The sequence below is a fragment of the Polyodon spathula genome, chromosome 25 (genome assembly GCF_017654505.1).
Source record: "Polyodon spathula isolate WHYD16114869_AA chromosome 25, ASM1765450v1, whole genome shotgun sequence".
NCBI lineage: Eukaryota > Metazoa > Chordata > Actinopteri > Acipenseriformes > Polyodontidae > Polyodon > Polyodon spathula.
The window spans coordinates 19,067,758-19,090,337 of NC_054558.1; the positions used below are offsets into that span (position 1 = coordinate 19,067,758).

At 40.7% G+C, this 22,580-nt stretch overlaps 1 protein-coding gene across 9 annotated transcripts in view; it reads left to right on the top strand.

Annotated features, from left to right (window-relative positions):
* Positions 1 to 22,580, top strand: part of LOC121299848 (nuclear receptor corepressor 2-like) — a 120,477-nt gene that overhangs the window by 22,655 nt on the left and 75,242 nt on the right. For all 9 annotated transcript variants that reach the window (XM_041227991.1, XM_041227997.1, XM_041227998.1 and 6 more), the window contains exons 3-4: positions 3,115 to 3,242; positions 13,350 to 13,530. In XM_041227991.1, coding sequence (XP_041083925.1) covers positions 3,115 to 3,242; positions 13,350 to 13,530 — 309 coding nt within the window. The remainder of the gene's footprint in view (positions 1 to 3,114; positions 3,243 to 13,349; positions 13,531 to 22,580) is intronic.

Consider the following 22,580-nt stretch of genomic DNA (forward strand, 5'->3'; position numbering starts at 1 on the left):
ATATTTTATTTAACATTATGTAATCAAAGAAACAGTAAAAGCATACCTCAAAAGTCAGTTTTTCGTTAAGTATATGGAAGACGACTAGCAATATGTAATTCAGTATGCTATCATAACATTATTCAGCAGATCTCATTCGACTTCATGAAGCACAATTACTTAATTCTATAGGGAGATGCAACACTTTTGGCCATAGATGTAGATATAGACAAATAAGCAATTTCTCTGAACAGATCTGGGAAAGATTTTTGTGTTTGCAACATAGAGCAAGCCTTATTGTGCCCATACTGTATTTGTTTATTGAATGACTAATCTCGCAAGAGACATCACTGAGGCCAAAAGAAACAGTTGAGAGAGGACTTGCTGTTCTATTGAAAATCACAAAGTTCGTGGTGAACTCATAACCTCACCCATTAAGCATGTGCAGGAAGTAAAATGACTATATTTTTACAAGGTTTGAGGGTCTAGTTAGGTGGTTAATCACAAAGCAAACCTGGTATAATTCGCCAAAGCAACTGAATACACCCTTTTTAACAACCGTGTTTAACAGCAGTTCAGAGGTGGTGTCAATGAAGCACTGTGAACCCTTCTCAAAATATTGATTTCCAGGTAAAATGAGGTTGATGAATTACTGTGAATTGAAAACGGAAGAAAAATGAGATGCTGTCATGATTTCCAGTCAAAATGCTTGCAACACTGATTTGAGATATGTCTTACCAGGCATGGACAAATTCACACTAAAGGTGGAAAAGCTTTTGTAGCCCCCACCCCCTTATCTGTTTCAGTTTTAAAACTGATTATAGCTGGGGGTTGCGAAGTGAAGATGTCCCAGATAACAATTGACATGTCTGAAGATAAAGCTGCTTTTGTATGTGCTGCAAGCAACTGAGAATAACGTTGTGCCATATTGATGTACTGTAAGCAGTGTGTTATTGAGACATGGCTACATGCACTCTTCTCAGTGGGTGAAATGTTTTGTCTCGTGAATTGCAGCTTGCTGCAAGCTAACGCTGCCATTATTGTGCTTTCCCTGTGGACAGGATTATAGCTTTTGTTACCAGACCATTTATTTGCAATGCTCATGCGATTAACATACAGTGCATTGCACTCAGCTGCCTGTGGCTTAGCCAGCGCCGCATGTGATAGGAAGAACTGGTTGGGATTTTAGAGGGGGGCTGAATGTGATGTCTTGTCAGACTTCTTAAAGGGAACTGAAATGCTGGTACAGAAGGCGCATTTAAAGTGATTTGCAGCTAACAAAGTAAAATAATTCTTTACCGTCAGATGGTAATTGCACATGGAAAATTATATTGTCCCCTGTTGATGGACATGCTTTACAGCCAGTAAGATACTTTGACCGCGATGACACTGTTGCTGTAAAATGACACAAAGTTAAACCGCGACAGACTACCTGAACAGACATGTCCAATTCAGAGCTTTCTTTAACATAGTTTAGTGCAGGATACCATGTTTTTAAATGTTCAAATACATTAGCGTATGTTCCTTTGAAAACCACACATGTGAAACTACAGCAAAGAAGAACAAAACACAGTATAATGTTAGGGATTGAATGGATCTGAGACAGGTAAGATTCAATGGAATTATTTCATTAGCTAAAACCAGCTATTCTTTTTATAATGTCCCAGGAGACTTAATCCTATTAAAATAATGTTGCTTTTAGAGTTATTGCAGGTGTCCGTGTTTCTTCTAAATACCTGGTCTTTTTTGATAAGGTGTAATTTAATACAGAGTAATGTTTACTACCCAATCAAACACCAAACAAATGATTAGCAATGTGTTGGGAGTAATTTGCAGCAATAGGTACTCAGGCCTACTTCAGATGACTTCTGTAGCTGGTTTTAAATAGGTTTTTCTTTCTTCCTTGTGTCATAATGGACCTGCAGGCAGTGCTAAGATAGATCTCTAGTTTCGAAGGCTGTTTTCTGGTACCGTTTTGCAGTTCATGTGGTTTTCCTCCAGCCCACAGTCGATTCTCTTCGGAGGTTTCTTGATGTCAGCTACAGAGATAGTGATCTTTGCAGTGGGGCTTCCCCATGCCAGGGCTTATGATGTTTGTTTACTGCTGTTACTCATTTGTGTACAAGCAAATCGCTTCACAAAGCAGCAGGACAAAGCCGCTATGTCTAGCCCTAGAAGCCATGTATACTGTAGGAAAACGAACCCTAGGAGCATTGAACCTTTACTTAATGCTGTGTAGTGAAGTCATTATCATCGGTAACAGCTGCTTCAGTTGATTGGAGGTTGGGATTATCGCCTTTTGATCTCAGAAGTACTGTGTGTTAGAAGCTCATCCAGGTTGGTACTGACTGAGGAGAACTCCAATTTCCAGTAACCCCTTGAAGAAAGAAGAGAAAAGTTCTTCAGTACAGTGACATGGGTGGCATTTATTTCAACTATCATTTATGCATTGGCTTCTTTTTGGATACAGTCAATTATATATTCTGCTATAAGAACCAATAACATGGACATTTTTGCCACCAAATGTATTAAGTGTGGTTTGTTTGAATACTGGAATGTTACTATTTCCACTGCTGAACAGAGACACAAAGCATGGTGTGGTCATATTTTTCCAGCAAAGTAAATAAATTGTAATGAGTAGGTTACTCGGTTGTCTAATTGTGCCGGTTTGTGTTTCCCCAGGCCTGGTATTGAGGTCATGCTTCTGTGCAACAAGCAGCCTTGAATTTCCATCATAATAATTAGAAATTCAGAAGTGATTCAGGGGACTGGAGACTGCAGGGCGCTTGCAGTGAAAATAACTGCCAATTTGCTGTGTCTGTAGGAGTATTTTTCAAAAGAGAATTATTATTTCAGAGAAATAGATTATTTCAACTCCAGTATGGGGGTGGTTTATGATCACTTGAACTGTGTTTAGTTGTATTTTATATGAAACCAGCGTGAAAAAGAAATTGCGGTAGGTAATGCCATTAAAATAATATCTGTCAACAAGGCTTCTATCCATACAGCAATTTTGTATATCATGATCATAATGTGCAAGTATGAATGTTGTGTGTAATTCGTGGTTTACCTGTCCAAGTATTAGACTGGGAGGTCATTTCAGCTAATATGTCATCGGTTTCTTTTCTCTTTCAGGATGTAGGAATTGCGGATTACCATCATCATTCTAGAGACTACAATTCTCACATGTCTCATGGGGCAATGTCCCAGCCTTATAGAAGAAGACCGTCTTTGTTGTCAGAATTTCAGCCAGGAAATGAAAGGTATGCAGTTGGATTTCCAGTATTTGGGGTTTCTTTTACTTTTGAGAAGAGGGCAGGGTTGGGGAGAGTTCTGCTGAAGCTTGGCTTGTGTCCATGTCTGGTTAATCCATAGTTTGATGTAGCCCTTTCTTTATAATGAGGTACTTCATCTGAGAGGAGTTTCATAGTGAAGAGGTGTGGTTACCATAACACAATCCAAGAATTAAAAGGTGCAACATGTGAATAAACCAGGCTCTTGGAAAATATTATTCATACCATGCGTGTATTGAGTTCTGTTGTGGATACCAAATGCCAGCGGTGTCCACCTGGACCTGGAGACCCACCATCAAAGACCCAGATCAATGGCTGAAGACCTGGAAACAAGTTAGTATTTACCAATTAAGAAAATCAATTCAGTTAAGTAATTGAGCTCAGGTGGAACAAGAACCAGAAGCTCCTGTGGCTGTCCAAGACCAGGGTTGGCCAGCCCTGCCATATTCTATATGGCATAGTCAGGTCTGACCATGCCCTCTGTTTGTTTAAGCATGTGGTTGGGGCCAAGCACTGCTAAGGTACTGAGCTGTTTTGTAGCTTATTCTTCATGTGGTTTTGTCTTGGCGCAGTTTTATCCCTGGTCTGCATACCATACTGTGGGTGTAATTTCCCATAGCCACATACCATTCCACTAACTCTAAGGTTTCTAATATCTGGTCCCAGCTTGTTTCAGGCTTTAAGCAGCTTGTAATCAAATTCATTTGGAGGGTCGGAAACCACTGAGGATACCACGCAGATTTCTGATGCTTCATAGACAATACATCATGCAAAATACCAGTGTCCTTGAGAGTAACTGTGGCCACCAATGTTTTTACATAGTCTGGCTGCTGGTTAAACCTGTCCCCTACACTACAGTAATACACATGCATTATTGATGTTGGTATTTTATCAAGGCAAACTCATATTGTGACATGCGTGGAGTAGTCACATGTTTGGTAGCAGTCTACGTAAGCAGAGCTACAGCAGCTGAACTGTCACATGCAATCACATGTTTTATAACTAGCCTTGTTTTACTCCAACATTTAGTAAGTGAACAGGTGCCAGTACTACAATTCAAGCAACAAGGGCCCTGTAAAATTGTCATATTAATGGGTCAGGAAGGTTTTGTACCAGTACAGATGAGCCTATAATAAGTAATGTAACATTTCAAGGCTGAAGGCCATTTGCTGTTAGAATTCATTTTTCTGAGCAGCTGCATGGTTTAAATGTTGTGTGTGAAACGCTTTGGCAAGAATGAAAATGTGGAGTGTTAATACTCTGAGGTATGCAGGAGAGATTTCATATTTCATGTGTTTTTCAGTGATTTCGAGGCAGCTGCTTTTAACTCTAATCGCTTGCACTGTACTGCTCCTACGCTGTGGATTTAAATGGGCTGGTGCTGCCTGTTCTTCAATGAAACAAAATTCAGAAAAATAAATAATTCACTACATTTAAATGGATTACAACAAAACTGTCACCGTGATCTACAGACATTGCTCTTTCAATAGCTAGTCTGTGGCTGGGGAAAATCAATTCCTGTACTGCAGTCTGGAAGCTTGGCAAGGCAGTAAATGAGGGAACAAGCATTTCAATTGGGTGTATCTACAGTGTAGTTTCCCAACTGCATTCTGTAGCTATAACAAGATTTCAGAAATAGAACGTTCAGCTGGTGACTGCAGTATTTGCCTGAAGGAATGCTTGGGGGCTCAAGTGCCATTCAGAACAGGCTGTAGAATTGAAATAAAACCCAGTTTCCAGCTGTAGACCGTTGTAGTGGGCGTAAAGGCTTTGCAAATAAGGATTTTTGATTAAATGTGTGTATATAACCATGTCTAAATTCCATTTCATTTATCCATATGCTTTTATACAAATCGTGTATGTGTTGTGTGTAAAAACTATTAAAAAGAGGGCAAAAAAAAAAAAAAAAACCCACAGAAAATTCTGTTCCCAGTGCCTAATTCTGCGGTTCCGCAGTCGTGGAAAATCAGACCCTACACATTCTTGACGATTGTTTATGTATTCGACTGTATATTAAGGTTTGCAGATAGTTTCGGCCAATCTGATTCTGCCCTTGTCAATTACAGTAACTAGCTTCATTTAATAAGGCAGAGAACAGTACATTTAGACAGTCAGTCTTTGCATTTACACTGTGAAGGTGTCTAGTATAGTACTCCCATTGTTACAGTATACTGTAGGTTGTCTTCTGGGCCTCAGAATGGCACAGCTTATCGCCTCTGCAATATTTTCTTTCCCCTTGGGCAACAGGATATCACCAGTGGTTCTCATAAAGGTTTCTAGTGTTCTAATTCTTATCGCACACTGATATGCGTAATCGTCTCTAATTTCATATTTAATATTAGATGGAAACGTTCTTGGGGGTAAAAGACTAATCTCTACCCCCACCATTATATCATTATTGTGTGTGCTCGTGCATGAGGACTTCAAGTGGATCACTATTTAACTACAGCTGGTATTATGGAAGCAGCAAGCATTTATTCGAATGGGAGGAGAGGCTGGAAGCCTAAAGCAAATAAACCAGTATATTGGTATGAAAACTTCTGAAGGTCACATTATTGTTTTGTCGGAGTCTGCTATGAGAATGTTAAATGTTGACAAGGGAATATGACCGTGGGGCTCTACAGCTTTCAATATGCACTACACTGGCTTGTACTGTACAAAAAGTGTGGGCTCATTCAGGTTGGGGTAATGCACTAGAGATACATTGGCATCACCCAACTGACTTATTCTAAGGAGCTAATGAGTTCTGTCTTGGTAGTGTGCGTGTTGCCGAGTGATCTGCTTTATACGTCTTTAAGCAGTATGAGGACACCTGCTTTGAAACATTTCGCTTTCATTTCGTAGGATCCTTAAGATAGGTGGCGAATGATTAGTAGGTGAAATGTTGAAAGAGGTAAATTTTTGCTATGAGGTGTGTTTCATTCAAGCAACAGGATATGAGGCCTACGTAAGAAATCAACCGAGACAAAGATTTATTTAAACTATTTTGACTTCCAGTATTGTGTGATTTATCCCATGTGTGGGAGTGTTCCACAAGCATTATTCACTCATATTTTCACTGATATCAGTGTCTTTGTATTAGTAAAGGCAGCACTGTCTAGAGCACTACCCTGTATTGCCAAAAACAGGAGACTTGAGCCAAAGTGGCAGATCACTGGGTGCATTGACTTTTGTAAAGATACCGATCTACAGTAAGTTGCTTGTTATTTTTGTACTATATGTACTATATTTGCAGGCAACCAGTACAGAACAGCAACTCCTGAACTCAGGGATCCTTGTTTATTCTATTACTTCACTTTATAAACACAGTGCAAGTAACAGTTGGACCCTTTCCACCATCTATCAGCAAGGCGCCTTCAGAGAACTGCTGGATTCTCCTGCCGCCAAGGCAACGAGACCGGCTAATCTTTTTATTATGATTTTTTTTATTTATTTTTTCTCACAGATGGAAAACGGTTCCTTGATGCGAAGCAGAGTATTTGTATTGCATTGGAAGTGGTCCTCTGCTGAGTGCAAACTGTTCTTTAGCATGGCAGTCAGTTAGGCTCTCAGGACCCCCCCCCCCAGCTCGTTTAGCCCCCTAATAATAACGCCACTGCTGTGTCTGGAACATGTCTACTGTTAATACTTTGTAAAGCCCTTTTGTTTTGTTTATTTTTTATTTATTTTTTTCTCGTGTTTGTTTCTTTTGTCTTTTTTTTTTTTTTTTTTTTTTCCAGTGCCATTTTTTTTTTCTTGGCTCAGGCTTGATACAACACTCCATTGTTCACAGCACTAGCTAATATTAGACAGTAGCTGAGTAATAGCACTGTAATGATTTTCCATACGTATGTTTTTTTTGGGCATTTGAGGGAGCGCAAAGTGTGGTAAAGTTACAAAGGGGGCTAAAAGACAATCAAGCATTTGTTAGCACTGCAGGTGGAGTCTAGGTTGTGCATGTAACATTACGCATATAATAGTAATGAAAGGCCCTTAAAGAAAGATTTTGTACAAAAAAAAAAAATATATATATATATATATATATAATAAATATATATATATATATATATATATAAATATAAAAAATTGCTTTGTCATCTGATACGCATTTAAATTATGAGCACACAGTCTAGGAGTTGCTTTTACAATTTACGTAAAATTGATTTACGTTAATGCTACCAAAAGCCACGGTTGTTCATTGACTTGCTCTGTTTTTGTGGCATGCAGTTTGTTTAAATTGTGGGTTAATTGTATTTTGCCCATTAGGAGGCAGTAAAGCTGTAAACCACTTTTATTGGTTGGCATTATTACCAGGTACTGCACACCGCAGTGTGGAATCCACAGTTTGAGGGAATGGCACGTCATTTAAGCTGCTTGTTGTATTTCTCTTTTTAAAAAAGGGGGAAGACAAGAGAACCCCTTCCTTCGTGAGCACTTGCTGAATTTGTAATCAGGTTTTCCCAGGCAGCACCCTAGTGTATATCCTATGAAAACATTTCTCCTGCTACAGCACTGTTGGGAGGAGTTGAATGTAGTGACATTATCTCAGGACAGCCATCAGGAAGTAGGGAGATGGAGAGAGGAGATACAGCCCAAACAATTGCATAAAATGGACACGGAAGACTTGTAACCGTTAAAAACACTGCAGGAAGTTGGAGGAGGAGGAGGGCGGGGTGGGGTGGCTTTCAACCACAAGTGTATCAGTGACTGCTGATGAGACTGGCAATGGCTTTGTTGATGTAAGTGGCACTTTTGTTCCGCTTCCTTCTGCAAATTGGCAACAAAGCATTCTATTTATTGAGGTATCTGCAGGTTCGTGATACAAATCTGGGAAAGCTCCCATTTTGGCCAGCTTCCCAGATCAACCATGAAACTTGCTTTTGGGGGGAAGTTTAATGTTATCTCCAGAGAGAGTGCTCAAGGGGCAATGGCAAACTAGCCGTACGCTAGCTTGCGATGGACGGCTTGCTTCCATTGTTTTTATGTTCCTAGGGTTTTAGGTCCTACTGCGTCACCTGGCAGGCTATTCCATGCATTTGTAACTGTGTGTATGAAGTAGCTTTGCAGACCTCAACCACGACATTCCCGACTTACTTTTATTACATTATGCTGTAATAATAAAGCACCTTTAACCCTTTACTCGGTGTGCTTTACAAAGCTTTACCTAGAAATACAAGCTTTAAGAAAAAAACAGACTGTTTCTACCTTTTTTTCATCTTTAGAAAAGGTATAACAACAAAGATGGGGCCCTAATACCTGCACCTTCTGCCCAGGAAGGGCCCCATAAGAAGAGAAAGCAGTCCGCATTGCAGTTTGAGAGAGAGAGAGAGAGAGAGAGAGAGCATGCTTGCAGGGCAATGGCAAACAAAAGTTTTATTTTTGAGAAAGGGCTTTTATTGCCATGTGTAACTGCCAGATGACGAGCCGTATACTGGCTTGGGATGGACGGCCTGCTTCCATTGTTCGCCAGCGTCGTCGCCGCCAGTTTTTGTACCCTTGTGTGACGTCCTTTGCGGCCAGTGAACCAGGGTAATAACTACTGAGCTGAAAAGCATGATCACCCTTTTCATCTACAGCACTTGATTTTAAACAGTCCCTGTGCAAACATAATCTATGCCAGAGCTTTTTGTTTTTATTGAGGTAGCTGTATGATTTATAATCTAGTCAAATATCATATATTTATTTTAAATATCTGCATGTACACATTATGTTCACCTGTGACGTGTACAGACAGGTTGGTGGATGAATTAAGACCAATGTGTTTTTTTTTTAAAGGTAATTTCAGAGAATGATTTAGGAAGAATACTTATTACTTTAAGTAGGTGAAGGATTATAGCACAGGATTATACCCCCTTTTACTTCCACCCTAAATAGAACATTACCACTCCTGCTGTGCTAGGATAAAACTGGCCACCTTTTTTATATAGTTCTATCATACGCTTAACTAATGCATTTTACAGTACGTTACATTATAGAGTGATCTTCAGTTCCAGAAGTGGTTCTTTAAGTCTCAGTCGCTTACAGTTCAGAATGGGGCCCACTGTGACTAAACCAGAGGCATTGAAAAAGATTCTCCTGGAAAGGAACGATGTAAGAGAGATGAGCGTCTACTTTCAGAAGAGGCTGGCTCTCCGCTGTCCACTGTAATCATGTGGTGAAAGCTAAAGGGCAGCACTGTGACCCAAGCTAATTTATAATTCCTGTTGGTCTAAAATAACGTCACAAACCAACACGTTTCCTTGAAGACTCTCAAATGACCTCAGCCCTCCACTGGTGCTTGGCATTACTGGGGTGTAATGGAAACGGTCATTTGAAGAACAGAGTCAGATCAGCACATTTCATTGCCTGATTCGTTTGGATTATTTCTGTAAAACAAACAGTGCCATGCTCAGGCAGGTTGTAAATCATTTAAATCATCTTCCTTTTCACATTTCTTCTTTACTGTTTTATAGTACCTTTCTAGTATTTATACAAAACATCTGCTGTGCCAGACTAACCGATCTCCACGCAGCATCCTGTGGTTAAAAACACTGAATCCTTCTGGTTGCTCATATGGTTTATTTTTCTTCACAGTGGTCCAGTGGCCCCTCCTTTGCTGCTGGATCACCAGTGTGCCCATGTGTTGTGAAATGTGGCAGCCTGGCTGTAGTGTAACATGACATTGCATAATGCAGTATTAGCTTGGCTAAGGGGCAGGCTTTGAGGGATAAACCTTACAAACAAATATACCAGTTGATCCACTGCATATAATCAGGGAGGAGCTGTGTTGAACCTCAGCAACGATAGCATAGTGGATTTGTAGATTATTCCTAATCGGATGCTCCTGTTGTAGCATTTCCCCCCCCCCCCCCCCCAGTCCAATATGGAACCTCAGCTGTGTAAACTCCCCTGGGGCCTGTTTCATTTGACATGTTTGCTGTCAGGATTCAGGGCACTGGAGAGAATAATCCCTGTGGCGATGGGACCAATCAGACGTGCAGATTTGTACAACATGTCATTTTTCAAACAGTAGCCACTTCTGTTCTTTTTCCAACAGCATAGCAGGTTTCGTTTTCACGTGTTTTCGAGAAAAGACATGTATTATTTTTTTTTTACGTGTAACAGGTACTTCTTACCTATTTCTGTACTTGCTCTACCCATGTTGTCCGTACCGCAGCAATATATTTTTCAACATAATATTGTTGTATTTGTATTAATTTTTTTTTTTTCTCACGTCATGTTCGTAAATCACATTGGGAATCCCTGACATCATTTTGTCTTCCCACAATGCACCACTGATTTCAGTCGGAACACCAGCATACAGACAACACAGGATAAAAAAACGTTAAAGTCGGGCGTTTCCTGTTAACGCAGCAGTAGTCCTTGGACTGTAGAGCATTTAATATGTTTGGAGGGAAGACAAGTGATAATCAACTGGCTTCTATTATTTGTACAGTCTGTTTGTGATGAAGTGTAATCGAGGCTTTGCTTACTGTGTGCATTCCACCCCCCCTCAACCCTTTTCATGCAGAGTGCTTTCAGTCCTGCAGTGTGTTTCCTTTATCTTGATGGACTGTGAAGTCCTTGCCATTATTATAATAGTGATATGCTTAATTAAGTGCTTTTCAGTTGACATTGAGCCAGGAAGGCCTTTTTGAACCGTTGAAATGTTTTAGTTTTATTTCAGTCTTGATCAGAGCTCCACAGGGTTGTTTTTTTTTCTTGTTTTTGGTGTTTAATTAAAAGGTATGTTAATGGAAAATATTTTCCCTTTTAATGCTGTCTGCTTCTTTCTTTCTGGTTGAAATTGGAAGTACAGTAGTTTAAATTATAGCTTGTCTCTTGATTTGCAAAAGCAAAAAAAAAAACCACACAAAAAAATCCTACTATTTAAAAGCCTGTAGGGACTTGAGCAACATAATGAAAATATACACGTCCACTAAACAATTAAGGAAGCAGCAGGAACGGTAACTATCACATTTAAATATCTAGCAGTGTATAAAGCCTCTTCTATTTGTTTTGTATATGACAAAATATTAAATTTAGGTCTGTGTTGCTTTAAGAAGGGGAAGAAAACAATAATTGCCCTTGATATCAACAACAAAGCACTGATTGTAGTCTGACAGACAGACCTTTAGACCGGCAGACAGTCAGAGAACACTTTTGTCCCTGTCTTGGTGATGCCATCACCCTGGGAAGTTAGCCAGCGAATGCTGCTGTGTTTTGGCTGAGCAGTGTTTTCACAGTGGAGAGTTAAGAACCCACAGTACTGTACTGTAGCACTGACAGAATGCTCCCTTCAGCTTCAAAAACTCACAGCCGCTTGGGGTTGACTTGATGTTGACAACTGCTGCTGATAAAGATTCTGTATAGCCAGGATTTTTTATTTTTTTTTATCAATGCAATCACAACATATATATGCCAAGTTTCATATATAAATTCAGATAGGTTTTATTAATAAATTGGTTGAACCACTTTCACTAGTGCCGGCAGATAAAACTAAAATGACCAGCTATTATTAATAACTGATGCTTTGCTCAGAAGTCTTGTTAAGTCCCATCACCATGACAATGACCTGTGACTTTTGACTTTCATTGCCCAATGACCCTTGCTTTGGTTTAGAATTAATTTCACATGTGTATTTTACCATCACCCAGGAAGGCACTCACTGAATTGTCAGCAACTAGGAGATGTTCAAGTTTAATTTGCACACTGCAGTACCTGAATGATCATGATCTTCTAGCTCCAGTGCTTTAACTTTGAGACTGGAATGTCTAAGTGTGTTCCAATCCTTAGTACAGCTTACTAGTAAGCACCAGATAATCTCACCCCTGGACAGATGACTGGTTTTGGTCTATTGCCCACGAGACAACCTTTTTTTAAATTCCATTTCTCACCAGAGTCAGGGTGGTGAAGCCTTTGTAGGCTTTCCCTGCTAATCAAGTGGTTCTGATTCGAGGGAGAGGGATTCCCAGTAGGAATCTTGGTCATTCTCAGTAGGGTCACAACCACTCCCAAGATTACACAAGTAGTAAGATCAAGGTACTGTACACAAAACAGTGTTTTTAAGTTGATTAAAGAAGCATGCCCTATTGTACCTTGTAGTATTTCGGATCCATTCCATTGTGCACCTACATATAACAGATCTAAATGATATATGAATAGCTAAAAACAAAACATGCAGAATGCCCGAGCTGTTATCGTCACAGGACGAGATCTTCATCATCCCTGTGGTTCACTACAGAAAAAATTACACTGAAAGAATATAACCAAAGATAAGACTCGTGATGGAACTGGAGTAAACCAAGAGGGCAAAATAGCTTGATTTTAACATTCTGTTTAATATGGGATGAACGGCAAACGCTTTGTAAATCTGCTATTTGTGTTGGTTTATGAAGCAAGTGACAAACAGCCCCATTTCCCAGGTAATATTTACTCTGTATTATTAATCAACCTTGGTAAGCACAAGCCCCATTCCAACCCTTAGCTAGCCTCTGCTAATTGTGTGCATTCAGGTGAAACTCCCACCAACCAAATTCCAAACGTGGTCTGCATACCCCGCGGAAATGACGTTCCTTTCTGACAGTTTTCTGTGTTGCCTGCAGATCTGGACTCCTGCAGTCGTTCTTAACTCTGTGCCTCCACTCAAGCACAGAGCATTAGCCTATTGCCTTGCTTAATCTACAGCAAACCAAGGCTTCCTTTCGAAGTCTATGAGTCTCACCTCACCCAATTAATGCTTCATTTTAGGTCCACAGGCCTCCCATTTGCTTTCAGCTCAGACTGAGCAAAGTTGGGATTTCAGACTTGGAAGTCAGTGAGACCATCTGTAATTAAGTCTTTCAGGACAAGTATATTTGAGTGGCTCAGAACATTGGCAAGAGCACATAAAGCATGTATTTTTTTTTTTTTTTTTTTGCAGCTTGGTCAGTCACGGCCAGCCCAGATCGGCAGGCAGCATTGCTTCGCTGTCATCTATTAAAGTGGTTCAGTCTCTCAGCCTGCGGTTTAGTGGTGGTGTTTTAGTAATTTGTAGCAAGAGCATGTTCATTTGCAGTGTCATCTTAAAACTAAATGCTGTTGAACTTGACCATTTTTTAAATTTTGGTTTCTTCACAGAGGTCAAGACCAGCACCTGAGGTATGAACAGATTGGATACATTACTGAGTCAAACAGCCAATCAGAAGCTGAGTACGCTGAGGTCAAGAGGCCAAGGTTGGAGCTGGCGGCAGAGTCCTTGATGAGACACCCAGCCCACCTGTCCTCTTCCCAGTTCGGGGGGGCGGAGGATGTGTCAAAGGTAGGTTGAGTTTCTCAAACACACTGCCAACAAACCTGGTGTATGGTATCAATATTTTGTTCCTTTTTAATGTGGTTTGAGTAGAAGCGAAATATTGACATGGATGATGAATTCTGCAACTATGGAATTATTCCAGAGAACAAATATCTAATAAAAATGGTGATTGTACAGATCTTTACCCACTGTAAATTGAACAGTCTATTTATTCATTAAAGTGGTGTTTTTGTATTTATACTCTGTGCACAATGCCATACTCGCAGCCACTCAGTTGATATTGATCCATTCAGATCAAGCTGTAAAACACATTACCTGCCTATTTAAACCAACAACCTGTTCTGTAAGAGACTGGTGTGTAACACCATTGCTGTAGTGCATGAAACTTTAGAGCAGAAATACAATTGAGGCATGCTTTAAAAGAAACTTTAATCCAAGGTGTGATTCCTCTAGAAAAGGAAATCACCTTAAAACAAGGACAGAGACACGTACCTACAGTGTGTGATAGAGGTAGAATCAGGTCACCTGCTGAACAGGGAGGGAAACAGTGAGGCATGAACATGATTTATACTCCTGCAGCGATCCAGCCTCTTGTGACTGCCATTGTTTTCCTAGATAACAAACTGAACAGGTTTTTTTTTCTTTTTTCTAGGCAAAAGGTTAAACATGTAGACAAGTGCATTGTTTGTTTTGTTTTTACTGTTTTGCATGGCTTAGTTGCATACCGCAAAACACTTTGAAATTACCTCCACCTTGTCTTCCCTGTTCCCTGAACTTCCTTGTTCTTGGAAGAATACGGTAAATCTGGGTCGTTTTGTACCATCTTCAAGAATTTCAAGTACTGCTTTGATCGCCTACCAGTAATCAACAGAAGAATACACCTCCATTCTCAGAACTGCGTGTGCTGTGTGCTCTCAGCCCTCAGGCATTCTGCTGTGTTGTGTGCCAGTGTTTGTTTACTACCAGACAGAGCTGATTTTTTTGTTTGTTTGTTTTTACATTAAAAGGGCCCCTTTTTTGTTTTTAATATTCTCTTTGCTGCAGCATAAAGAGCTTAAGCATTCACATAAGAACATAAGAACAGTATGGGAACGAGAGAAAAGGCCATTCGACCCATCAAGGCCTGTTCCTATTCCTTACATGTATAACTCTGTATGAAATGCCCTACTTGCATTTATTACATTATACTGTAATAATAAAGCACCTTTAACCCATTACTCAGTGTGCTTTACAGAGCGTTGCCTAGAAACACAAGCTTTAAGAAAAAACAGACTGCTGCTATCTTTTTTTTAACACAGGAATTAGAAGTCTTTAGAAAAGGTGTAATAACTAAGGTGGGGTCCTAATACTTGTGCCTTCAGCACAGGAAGGCCCCACAAGAGAAACAACCCTCTTTGCAGTTCAGTTGGTTCTTGCTGGTTTTATACAGAGACATTGTGTTTTGTGTTCCTCTCGGAATGTTTACCTGACTTTTGTTTGACAGCGTTTGTGACTGGCCATTGAGGAAATAAGCCATTAGAGGTTGTACAGTCAGTCACACTGTTTGTAATTGTTCATTTTGCTTTGTGTATGTACAGCAAAATGAAGTGCTTTTGTTAGCTTCCGCCTGCTTTGACATCCATTGGTCTCTGTATTAGAATGAAGGTGGTGTTTACTGTCTATTGAATTACAACGATACATCTCGCTGATTGCTGCACGCAGCAGAGGTGGTGACCATTAGGAATGCCAGCTGTTTAGTTACCGTTGCACACTGTATGCTGTCTGTCATACAGTACCCGAGGGTCAGATTGTTGGTTGTTTGCTTGATTCCCTTTGGCAATGTCAGAATACCCTTAGTGTTCCACACACAGGGTCACTGCTGGTTATCTAGTGGAAACCTCTTTGTGGGAAGGTTCCAGGGGGCCCTGCTGGTGGATGACACAGGATATTTTGGTTCCCTGGATTCTTTCACACAGCTTTGTTATGCGAGTGCACATCTGTTGCTGGGATTAATCTTTCCAGTGAGTTTCCAGTGGGCGGTGTCAGGCAGCAATTAGTAGGACTGTCAGGGAAGTGGATGGGTCCTGGCACCTGGCCCAGTTGGCCAGGAGTATAGCAGCAGCACCAGAGGCCCAGCTAAATGTTTTCATTTTTAACTGCTTTATAAAAAAAAACCTTTCTGCCTCAGCACAGGGCTCCTGGGATCTCGCTACACACAAAATCGCTAGCCTGTTTCACCCTTAAACCTTTAACGTACCAAGCACTGGTTAAACACTATTAGAGAACATGTTGCAGTAACAGGTGAAAGAAGAGGGGCTTGTAGCTTTAGTCCTGATCGACTTTTCTGTCTGGGACTGAAGAAACCACTCTAATTTTTGAACCTGTAATTATGGATTTCAGTTGTTCACAGTAATCCCAGTAACCACCCATTATTGTTCAGTTTTGGGCCACACCCAAACAGAGACTGCATGCTAAATTGTGCAGGATTGTGCTTTTGCAATGTGGACTACAGCCCCTTGGTTTTGTACCTTGGTCTTTATAGGTCAAATGCCTTGGCAGTGCTCTTGAGATGATAAAACCTACAGTGTACAAAATATTGTGCAATAAGTACAGTGTAATGTGCTTTGATGCAGGGTGGGTTTAAAACAATAAAGCAGGAGACAGGATTAATATCCTTATAGTGTAACTACTCTATTCAGATTCTCTTGTAAAAGAAAAGGCAGGGTTGTGGGATGTTTGTTGATGTAGTAGGCCATTAAGAAAACATAGTACGGCAGTTTAATAGTAAAATAATGACTGTATGCACAACAAGAAGACTATAAAAGCAGCTTTCAATAGTGACATCTCTCTCCTGGCTGTCCCAGTTTGCTGATGGGACATTACTTAGCAATCATAGCAACAAGGCAGGGGAGCAGCAGTAGCCCAGGTGGCAGCAGAATTGCGTAATGTGCTTTCAGCTCCTCTGGATTAGTCAGCCTTTTTAGACAATGATCCCGCAATCCAGCATCTTTTATAATGATTTTCTGGAATCCTGGTCTTTTTCCAAATGTCAGGACAACAGCGTCTTTTTAAGCCCTTCTTGGCTCCGTTCTCCTGGAATTCGCTCCCCCAGATTGTTCACAAGCATTTCAGAGAAAGCAGTCTTCAGACCATTGACTAGATGAGTGGTTTTTGCGGTTGATTTTAGCATTGCTGAAGGTACACATCTTGTTTACTGATGGCCTTTGGTGTAACGATACTCCAAAAGCACGCTGTAGTCATACCAAATATGAATCACATTTATTTCCCATGAAATAACCGTTAGGTGGACGGCAAGTCGTGCTGTGTGCATCGCGGTACAGACCTCGGGAGTGGGGTGTAGTTCACCACATGGCTCTTCGGAGCCCCCTAGTGGTTGGGCACATGACCAGTCCAGTCGGAGACTTCTCAGGCTGGGTCTTCCGGGGTAAAGTAGCTTGGTGAAAACAGACGATTGGCTTGACAGCAGGAACAGAGGATAAGTGGGTTATAGTAGCACATGGATTCTATTTCTGTCACTTGGATCCTGGAGCAGTGCAGTAAGGGTCTGTTCTAGAGGTATATCTGTGAGCTATGCTGGGTACTCACTTCTGATTCTCACCGGTCTGACATGTGTTTCCTAAATGTAGTTGAACTCATTCTGCAACGCCCCCTTGCCTCCAAAAAATGGTTTGGAAAACTCGGGTTACAGTTAATGTTAATCTCATAAACAATTTAGACTGCAGTTTGATTTATAAATAATGGAATGTTTGCCACAGATTATTACTCATTAGTATTTATTCACTGTGTCAGTTGTGTAGTGTGTTTTAATAATGTATTTGAAGTAACAATGGGGGGGGGGGGGGGGGTTACAGAAGTATGTTTGCGGTAAGCGGCAGCGATTAAAAGAAAATATATAAAAACATACAAAAACAGTACCCGACATTTATAAACTAAACCATACTGTAGATAATCCACATTGGTAAATGCATGTGTGCAAATGTGGTATAATATTGTACTCTGCGTGTAGAAACAGTATGTGCAGAAGAAAGCTACTAAACCACACACAGCTATTACAGCAGCAGCACGGCATTTAGCTTCAGGGGATGCACAGCTGTGCTCATGTGTGTCCACTCTGTAAACCTGGGTTAATGAACGAGTCACTCATTGATGTACCTTATCCGAACGGATTTGATTCTCTTTTCATTGTCAAGGTGTTTATTTCAAATAGGTCTGGAAGCAGTTCAACCTCCCTTGGTTCTGAAGCCTCCTGAGGACTTGGCACAGACTCTTGTGGTGTTTTGTCATTTCCAAAGTCTGGTTCTCTTTATCAGAACCCTTCCGTGCTAGTGAGGGGAACGGGGATGGCGTGGCAAGCAGCAGGCAGTTAGGGTTCGATGGGCGTTTTCCTGAGAAAACAAAGTAATCTGAAAGTGCTGTGCTCATCGGTGCAATCCTTATTATTTATTAACTAATGCCCTTATTTTACCCAGGGGAACTGTTTCTGAAAAGACTCCTCAAACATACATTTCAGTTTCTGTTTCTTAAAATGACAACTTTGGGTTGTGCGACTGATATTTCTGTCCCCTCTGAAACTGATTAGAGAAGTTCCATTTACTAACTCAAGGGGTGTTGAAATTACAGCGGCATGCCCCTAGTGGTCATTTTAGGGTATTATTGTGTTTCTATGTCTCTTGCAGAAGCCGTGCTATCTTGTTAGTTGTTAATGGCTTTCTCGTAGTCAGCTTGTGCAGTCGGTAGCCTGTGATAGTGCTGCACTGGTGTGATTCGGGATTGTATTCCCTCATGGAAAATAATGTAAGCATAGTAATTATACTTCTGAGTATTACACTGTGTGCGTTCTGTGTTTTTTCAATTTAATTGTAATTTACACTTCAATAAGGGAGATTCTTCCAGATTACTTTAGTTCGAACCAAAAAAAAAAACCACTGAAGGATGAAAATCGTGCATAAAGGAAAACAGTGCATTTCTTAAAACATTTGGTAGCAATTTAGTTCCTATAAAATGCTGAAAAAACCCTGTACTTCACATTTTATTCCCTAATAACAATGCATTCAGTAAGGAATCTTGAATGCAGTTAATTAGCACATCATAAACATCTGACAGCTGGCTAGAGTGGCTTTTTTGGAATTACAGAGGCCTAGTGGTTTGAGCTGATGGCTGGGAGCCAGGAGGACATAGTTGTGAATTATTTGCTCAACCACTGACTGACTGACTGAGAGACGGTGGGTGTGATGCTCACCTTTTCTTGTTTACTTCAGGCTGTGTGCACTTCAGGTTCAGAAGACTAAACATTTTACAAAATGTCTTTCATCCTTTTTAAAGGGAGTTATTACAGTTTGGTATTGTTTGTTTTTTTTTCTTGTGGAGTAAATATCTGAGAAACAAGTGGACATGTTCATTGATAAACTGTAAAATATGTAAACCACTGTCGGTCATCACCGGGGTTAATATGGTGGGGCAGGCATTGTTATAAGTGCATTATTTCACACATCTCAATGATATTGTGTCTGTACTGCGATGTCTCACAACCTTGCATTACAGTAAGCGTGTAGTTTTGATAACAACATACTGCTAGAACAACACAAAGGTAATAAGCTGCAGAAGAACATTTTCCAACGGGTTGAAAGATTCATACAGCCTTTTGTCTGCCAAAACGGCGAAACACTGTCCTTTGTCTTTAGTTTCCGGTTCGTGTTGGTCTCTGCCCTGTTACATTGGCACCTTGACCTGATTCTCCTAGACTTGCTGCAGCCGATCGCTGAGATTAGAGGGGGAAGTTTGTAAGGGGCAGTGTTTTACAATGCATTCTGTCTGCATGATGATGTTAAAAGCTCTGTGCTGTACCACAGCTGCAGGTGAGCCTGGCTCTTTTCCACAGTGGTTAAGACTTGTGGAGTGTGTGGTAGCCAGCCTCTGTGCAGTTACACATGACGTAGACCCTTTGACATACTGTACCTCAAGGCCATACTTATATATTTATTTGATCTAAATGATCACCAGAAACATCTTGAAACCTAGTTGCTTTACTTAAGGGAGGGTGAGGGAAGAGAATATGAGAATATATGAGAGGCAGTGTCTTCTGTAATCCTGCAATGGGTACATTAGTAAAACTGTACCCCAGGCATTTCTACATTCCTATGCTCTCCACAGACTGCTACTACCATCTGACAGCGCTTATATATTGATATAAAGGTTACAGCCTTAAAAGTGCAGGCAGTGGCTTGTGTTTTTTCAAAGAATTGCTCTGCTTATGAAGAGATGAGATTGCTCTGTATCTTACAACGCTGTTGTGTTTAGCTGACATTATCAAACCGCCCATTCGGTTACGTTGTTTTTGGGTGTGTGTTTCCAGGTATGGTTGCCCAAAGTCTTCAAAGAGAGCTCTTCAGAGTTGTTTCTTTACCTCTGTCCTAAGTCTATCTTCATTTAATTTAAACTGCTTAGTGTTTTAAAAAAACTTTAGGGAGTACAGCATCTTAAGATTGTAAAGACTCCAGGCATGTCCACCCCCGGTTCTGGTTTTTAGGCTGAGTAGATTCAGTTCATTCAGCCTATACTTGTTATAATTGTCGTAAAGTACAGCCAAGAATTGTTACAATGCTGTATTTTTATTAAGATGTTGCAGGGTTAAGTAAAATAGTTTTGAAGACTGACATTTTCATTGGGAGAGCGTGGATGGAAGAGCCCAAGGGAGCATGAAGAATAGCAGATTTCTGTTGCTGGTCACACCCTCCTGGACACAGGAGACACTGGAATGATGAGTGCCAGCTTCAGATCTATAAATAATGTGTGACTAAAAATGTACAGTAGGTTCATTTCATTTTGGAAATTGGGGGTGAAAAGCAGTGAGATTTTAATTTCAAGATTTTGACAGTCAGTGGCCCAGGATTTGCTTTATTTGTAATGGTCAGTGTTTGTTTTTAATACAGGTCATAGGTTATGGGTAATGAATTGCATTGCTGAGTTAATTCCATGGAAAGAGTCTTGCACTGGAGTTTGCCTGGATCCAAACTTTCCCTGAACCCAAGTCTGTCTTCCGATGTGTTTTATGGTGGTTCTTGCCCCTGCCTGTGTCGCGAAGCAATGTATCGACCTGGATTGATTGTCACTGACAGCTTATCTCGCTTCATCCACTGAGTTCTTAAGGCATGAGCATAGGATCAGAATTTTTATGGCCACTCATACTAATGAGTTTACCCATCACCTTAACAAGCGTTTTCATGCAGATGAGGTTCCAAGCACAGCAAACACCTCTGTGCTTTGATTGAATCGGGTAACCTGTCCTTCCCCCTGTAATAAATAAAAACAGTGCCGGTTTCTTCATTATTCTTGACCGTCGACATATCAAACAACACTCTAGTAACTGCAGAGCGTCAAACATTACACAATTCCTTCCTCTTGGGTTGTGTTTTAGCACAGTTTTGCACTTCTGTTTTTCGATGTAATTGCGATACAGCTTCTTTAAGGAATCCCTCCTTAGGTTGAGCAGAAATACCTTGTGCTGAAAAGGACTGAATACTAACTTGACGGTTATCTGTTGCCTGGTGAGATTCAATCAAACATCTGCACGCGGCAAATTAATTTGATCTGTGTAGAACCAGTGCTTGTTTCTTTAGATATTAGGTAAATAGGGATTTCCATGTTCCTATTAAAAGATGTGCACTGCTGTATACTGTTTTTTTTAATTAAAAAATTGTTACTTGCTTCCAGAACCAAATCTATAGTATTAACACCTTAGCGACTTCTGTACCAGTATCACCCTAGACATCCTAATGATGAGACAGCAATCTCAGGTTGCTCCAGTAAATGCATCACTGAATGGTATTGATAATCCTATGGTCATGTACTCGCCAAGGTAAAAATCGAAACCATTTAGGTAAAGAAGAAATACTTTTTGACGGTCTGTTGATATGTGAATCGGTGAAGGTCAGAGCAAAGTGGACAGGCATTGATGAATGGTACTGTGCTTTCTCGTTTGTGACTGTCAAGAGGATAGATGTAAAGAAACGCCAGGGTTGTCAGTTCAGTGGATGGGTTGCCCTGACAAATTTAATGGATTATTCTGCTTTTACTGTTGAATTCGAGCTCCAGGCCTTAGCTGCTGTAGCCCTTTTCCTTACGAAAATCCGGCCTTCTAAACTGCAGTCTTCCTTGTGCAGGAACTGGTGCGCGAGGCTGTGCTTAGCAACTGCGAAGTACAGCACTCCGGTTTTGCCTGATAAGAAAGTGACACAGAAGTGTATTACTTTTGTGCTCCTGAGCTGTGAATAGCTACAGTATGCCCTTTCACTGTATTTTGATGCACCCCATCACACAACAAAATGAGAAGATATTTTCCGTGGGTAGCTATCCTAAAGTCGGTGTCAGGGAATATTCCGCTCTCTGTGTGGCTAAGAAGCAGGATAAATTGGGGGCTGTTAAAACGCAGCAAGAGAAGCACTGTGCCTGAACTCTGACATGGAATGTGTATTGAAAACTTCTAATCAGCGACTGCACAAATTACAGTGTTTCCCCCTCAGACCTTGGTAAGCACTCCTCAGTCCTGACCAGAAACACCTTCAGTCACTCAAGTCCAGGGCATCTCGAGAAAAGACTGGCAATCGTGCCACGTCGAGGTGGGTTACACTAATGTCCGCTGGGGGATAGGTTGAGAAGACCAGTCTCATTTCACTGAGAAGCCCTAATCTAGCTGTACACTTTACAGTCTGTTGAGACTGGATAGATTTCAGGTTTGATACTGTGGCTAAAGGCACTTCTCCTTTTAAGGTTGTGGTGTTGGTGGTTGTAACAGCTCACCAGCTGGTTGAGCCTGGAGAGGGTTAAAATAGAAGCCTGCTTGAAGTGGTGGTGTATAGAAGCCTGCTTGAAGCGGTGGTGTATAGAAGCCTGCTTGAAGCGGTGGTGTGTTGACATTGAGGCAGGCGTATTGGAAAAGTAATCAAATCACGTTGGTGATTGTGTTTCTCAGGTCACTTGTTCTAACACGCCGCACATTAGGGGTTACCTTTACCACTGAGGATGTGTAATGCATGCAGTGTGAATCCTGAAGGAGGATT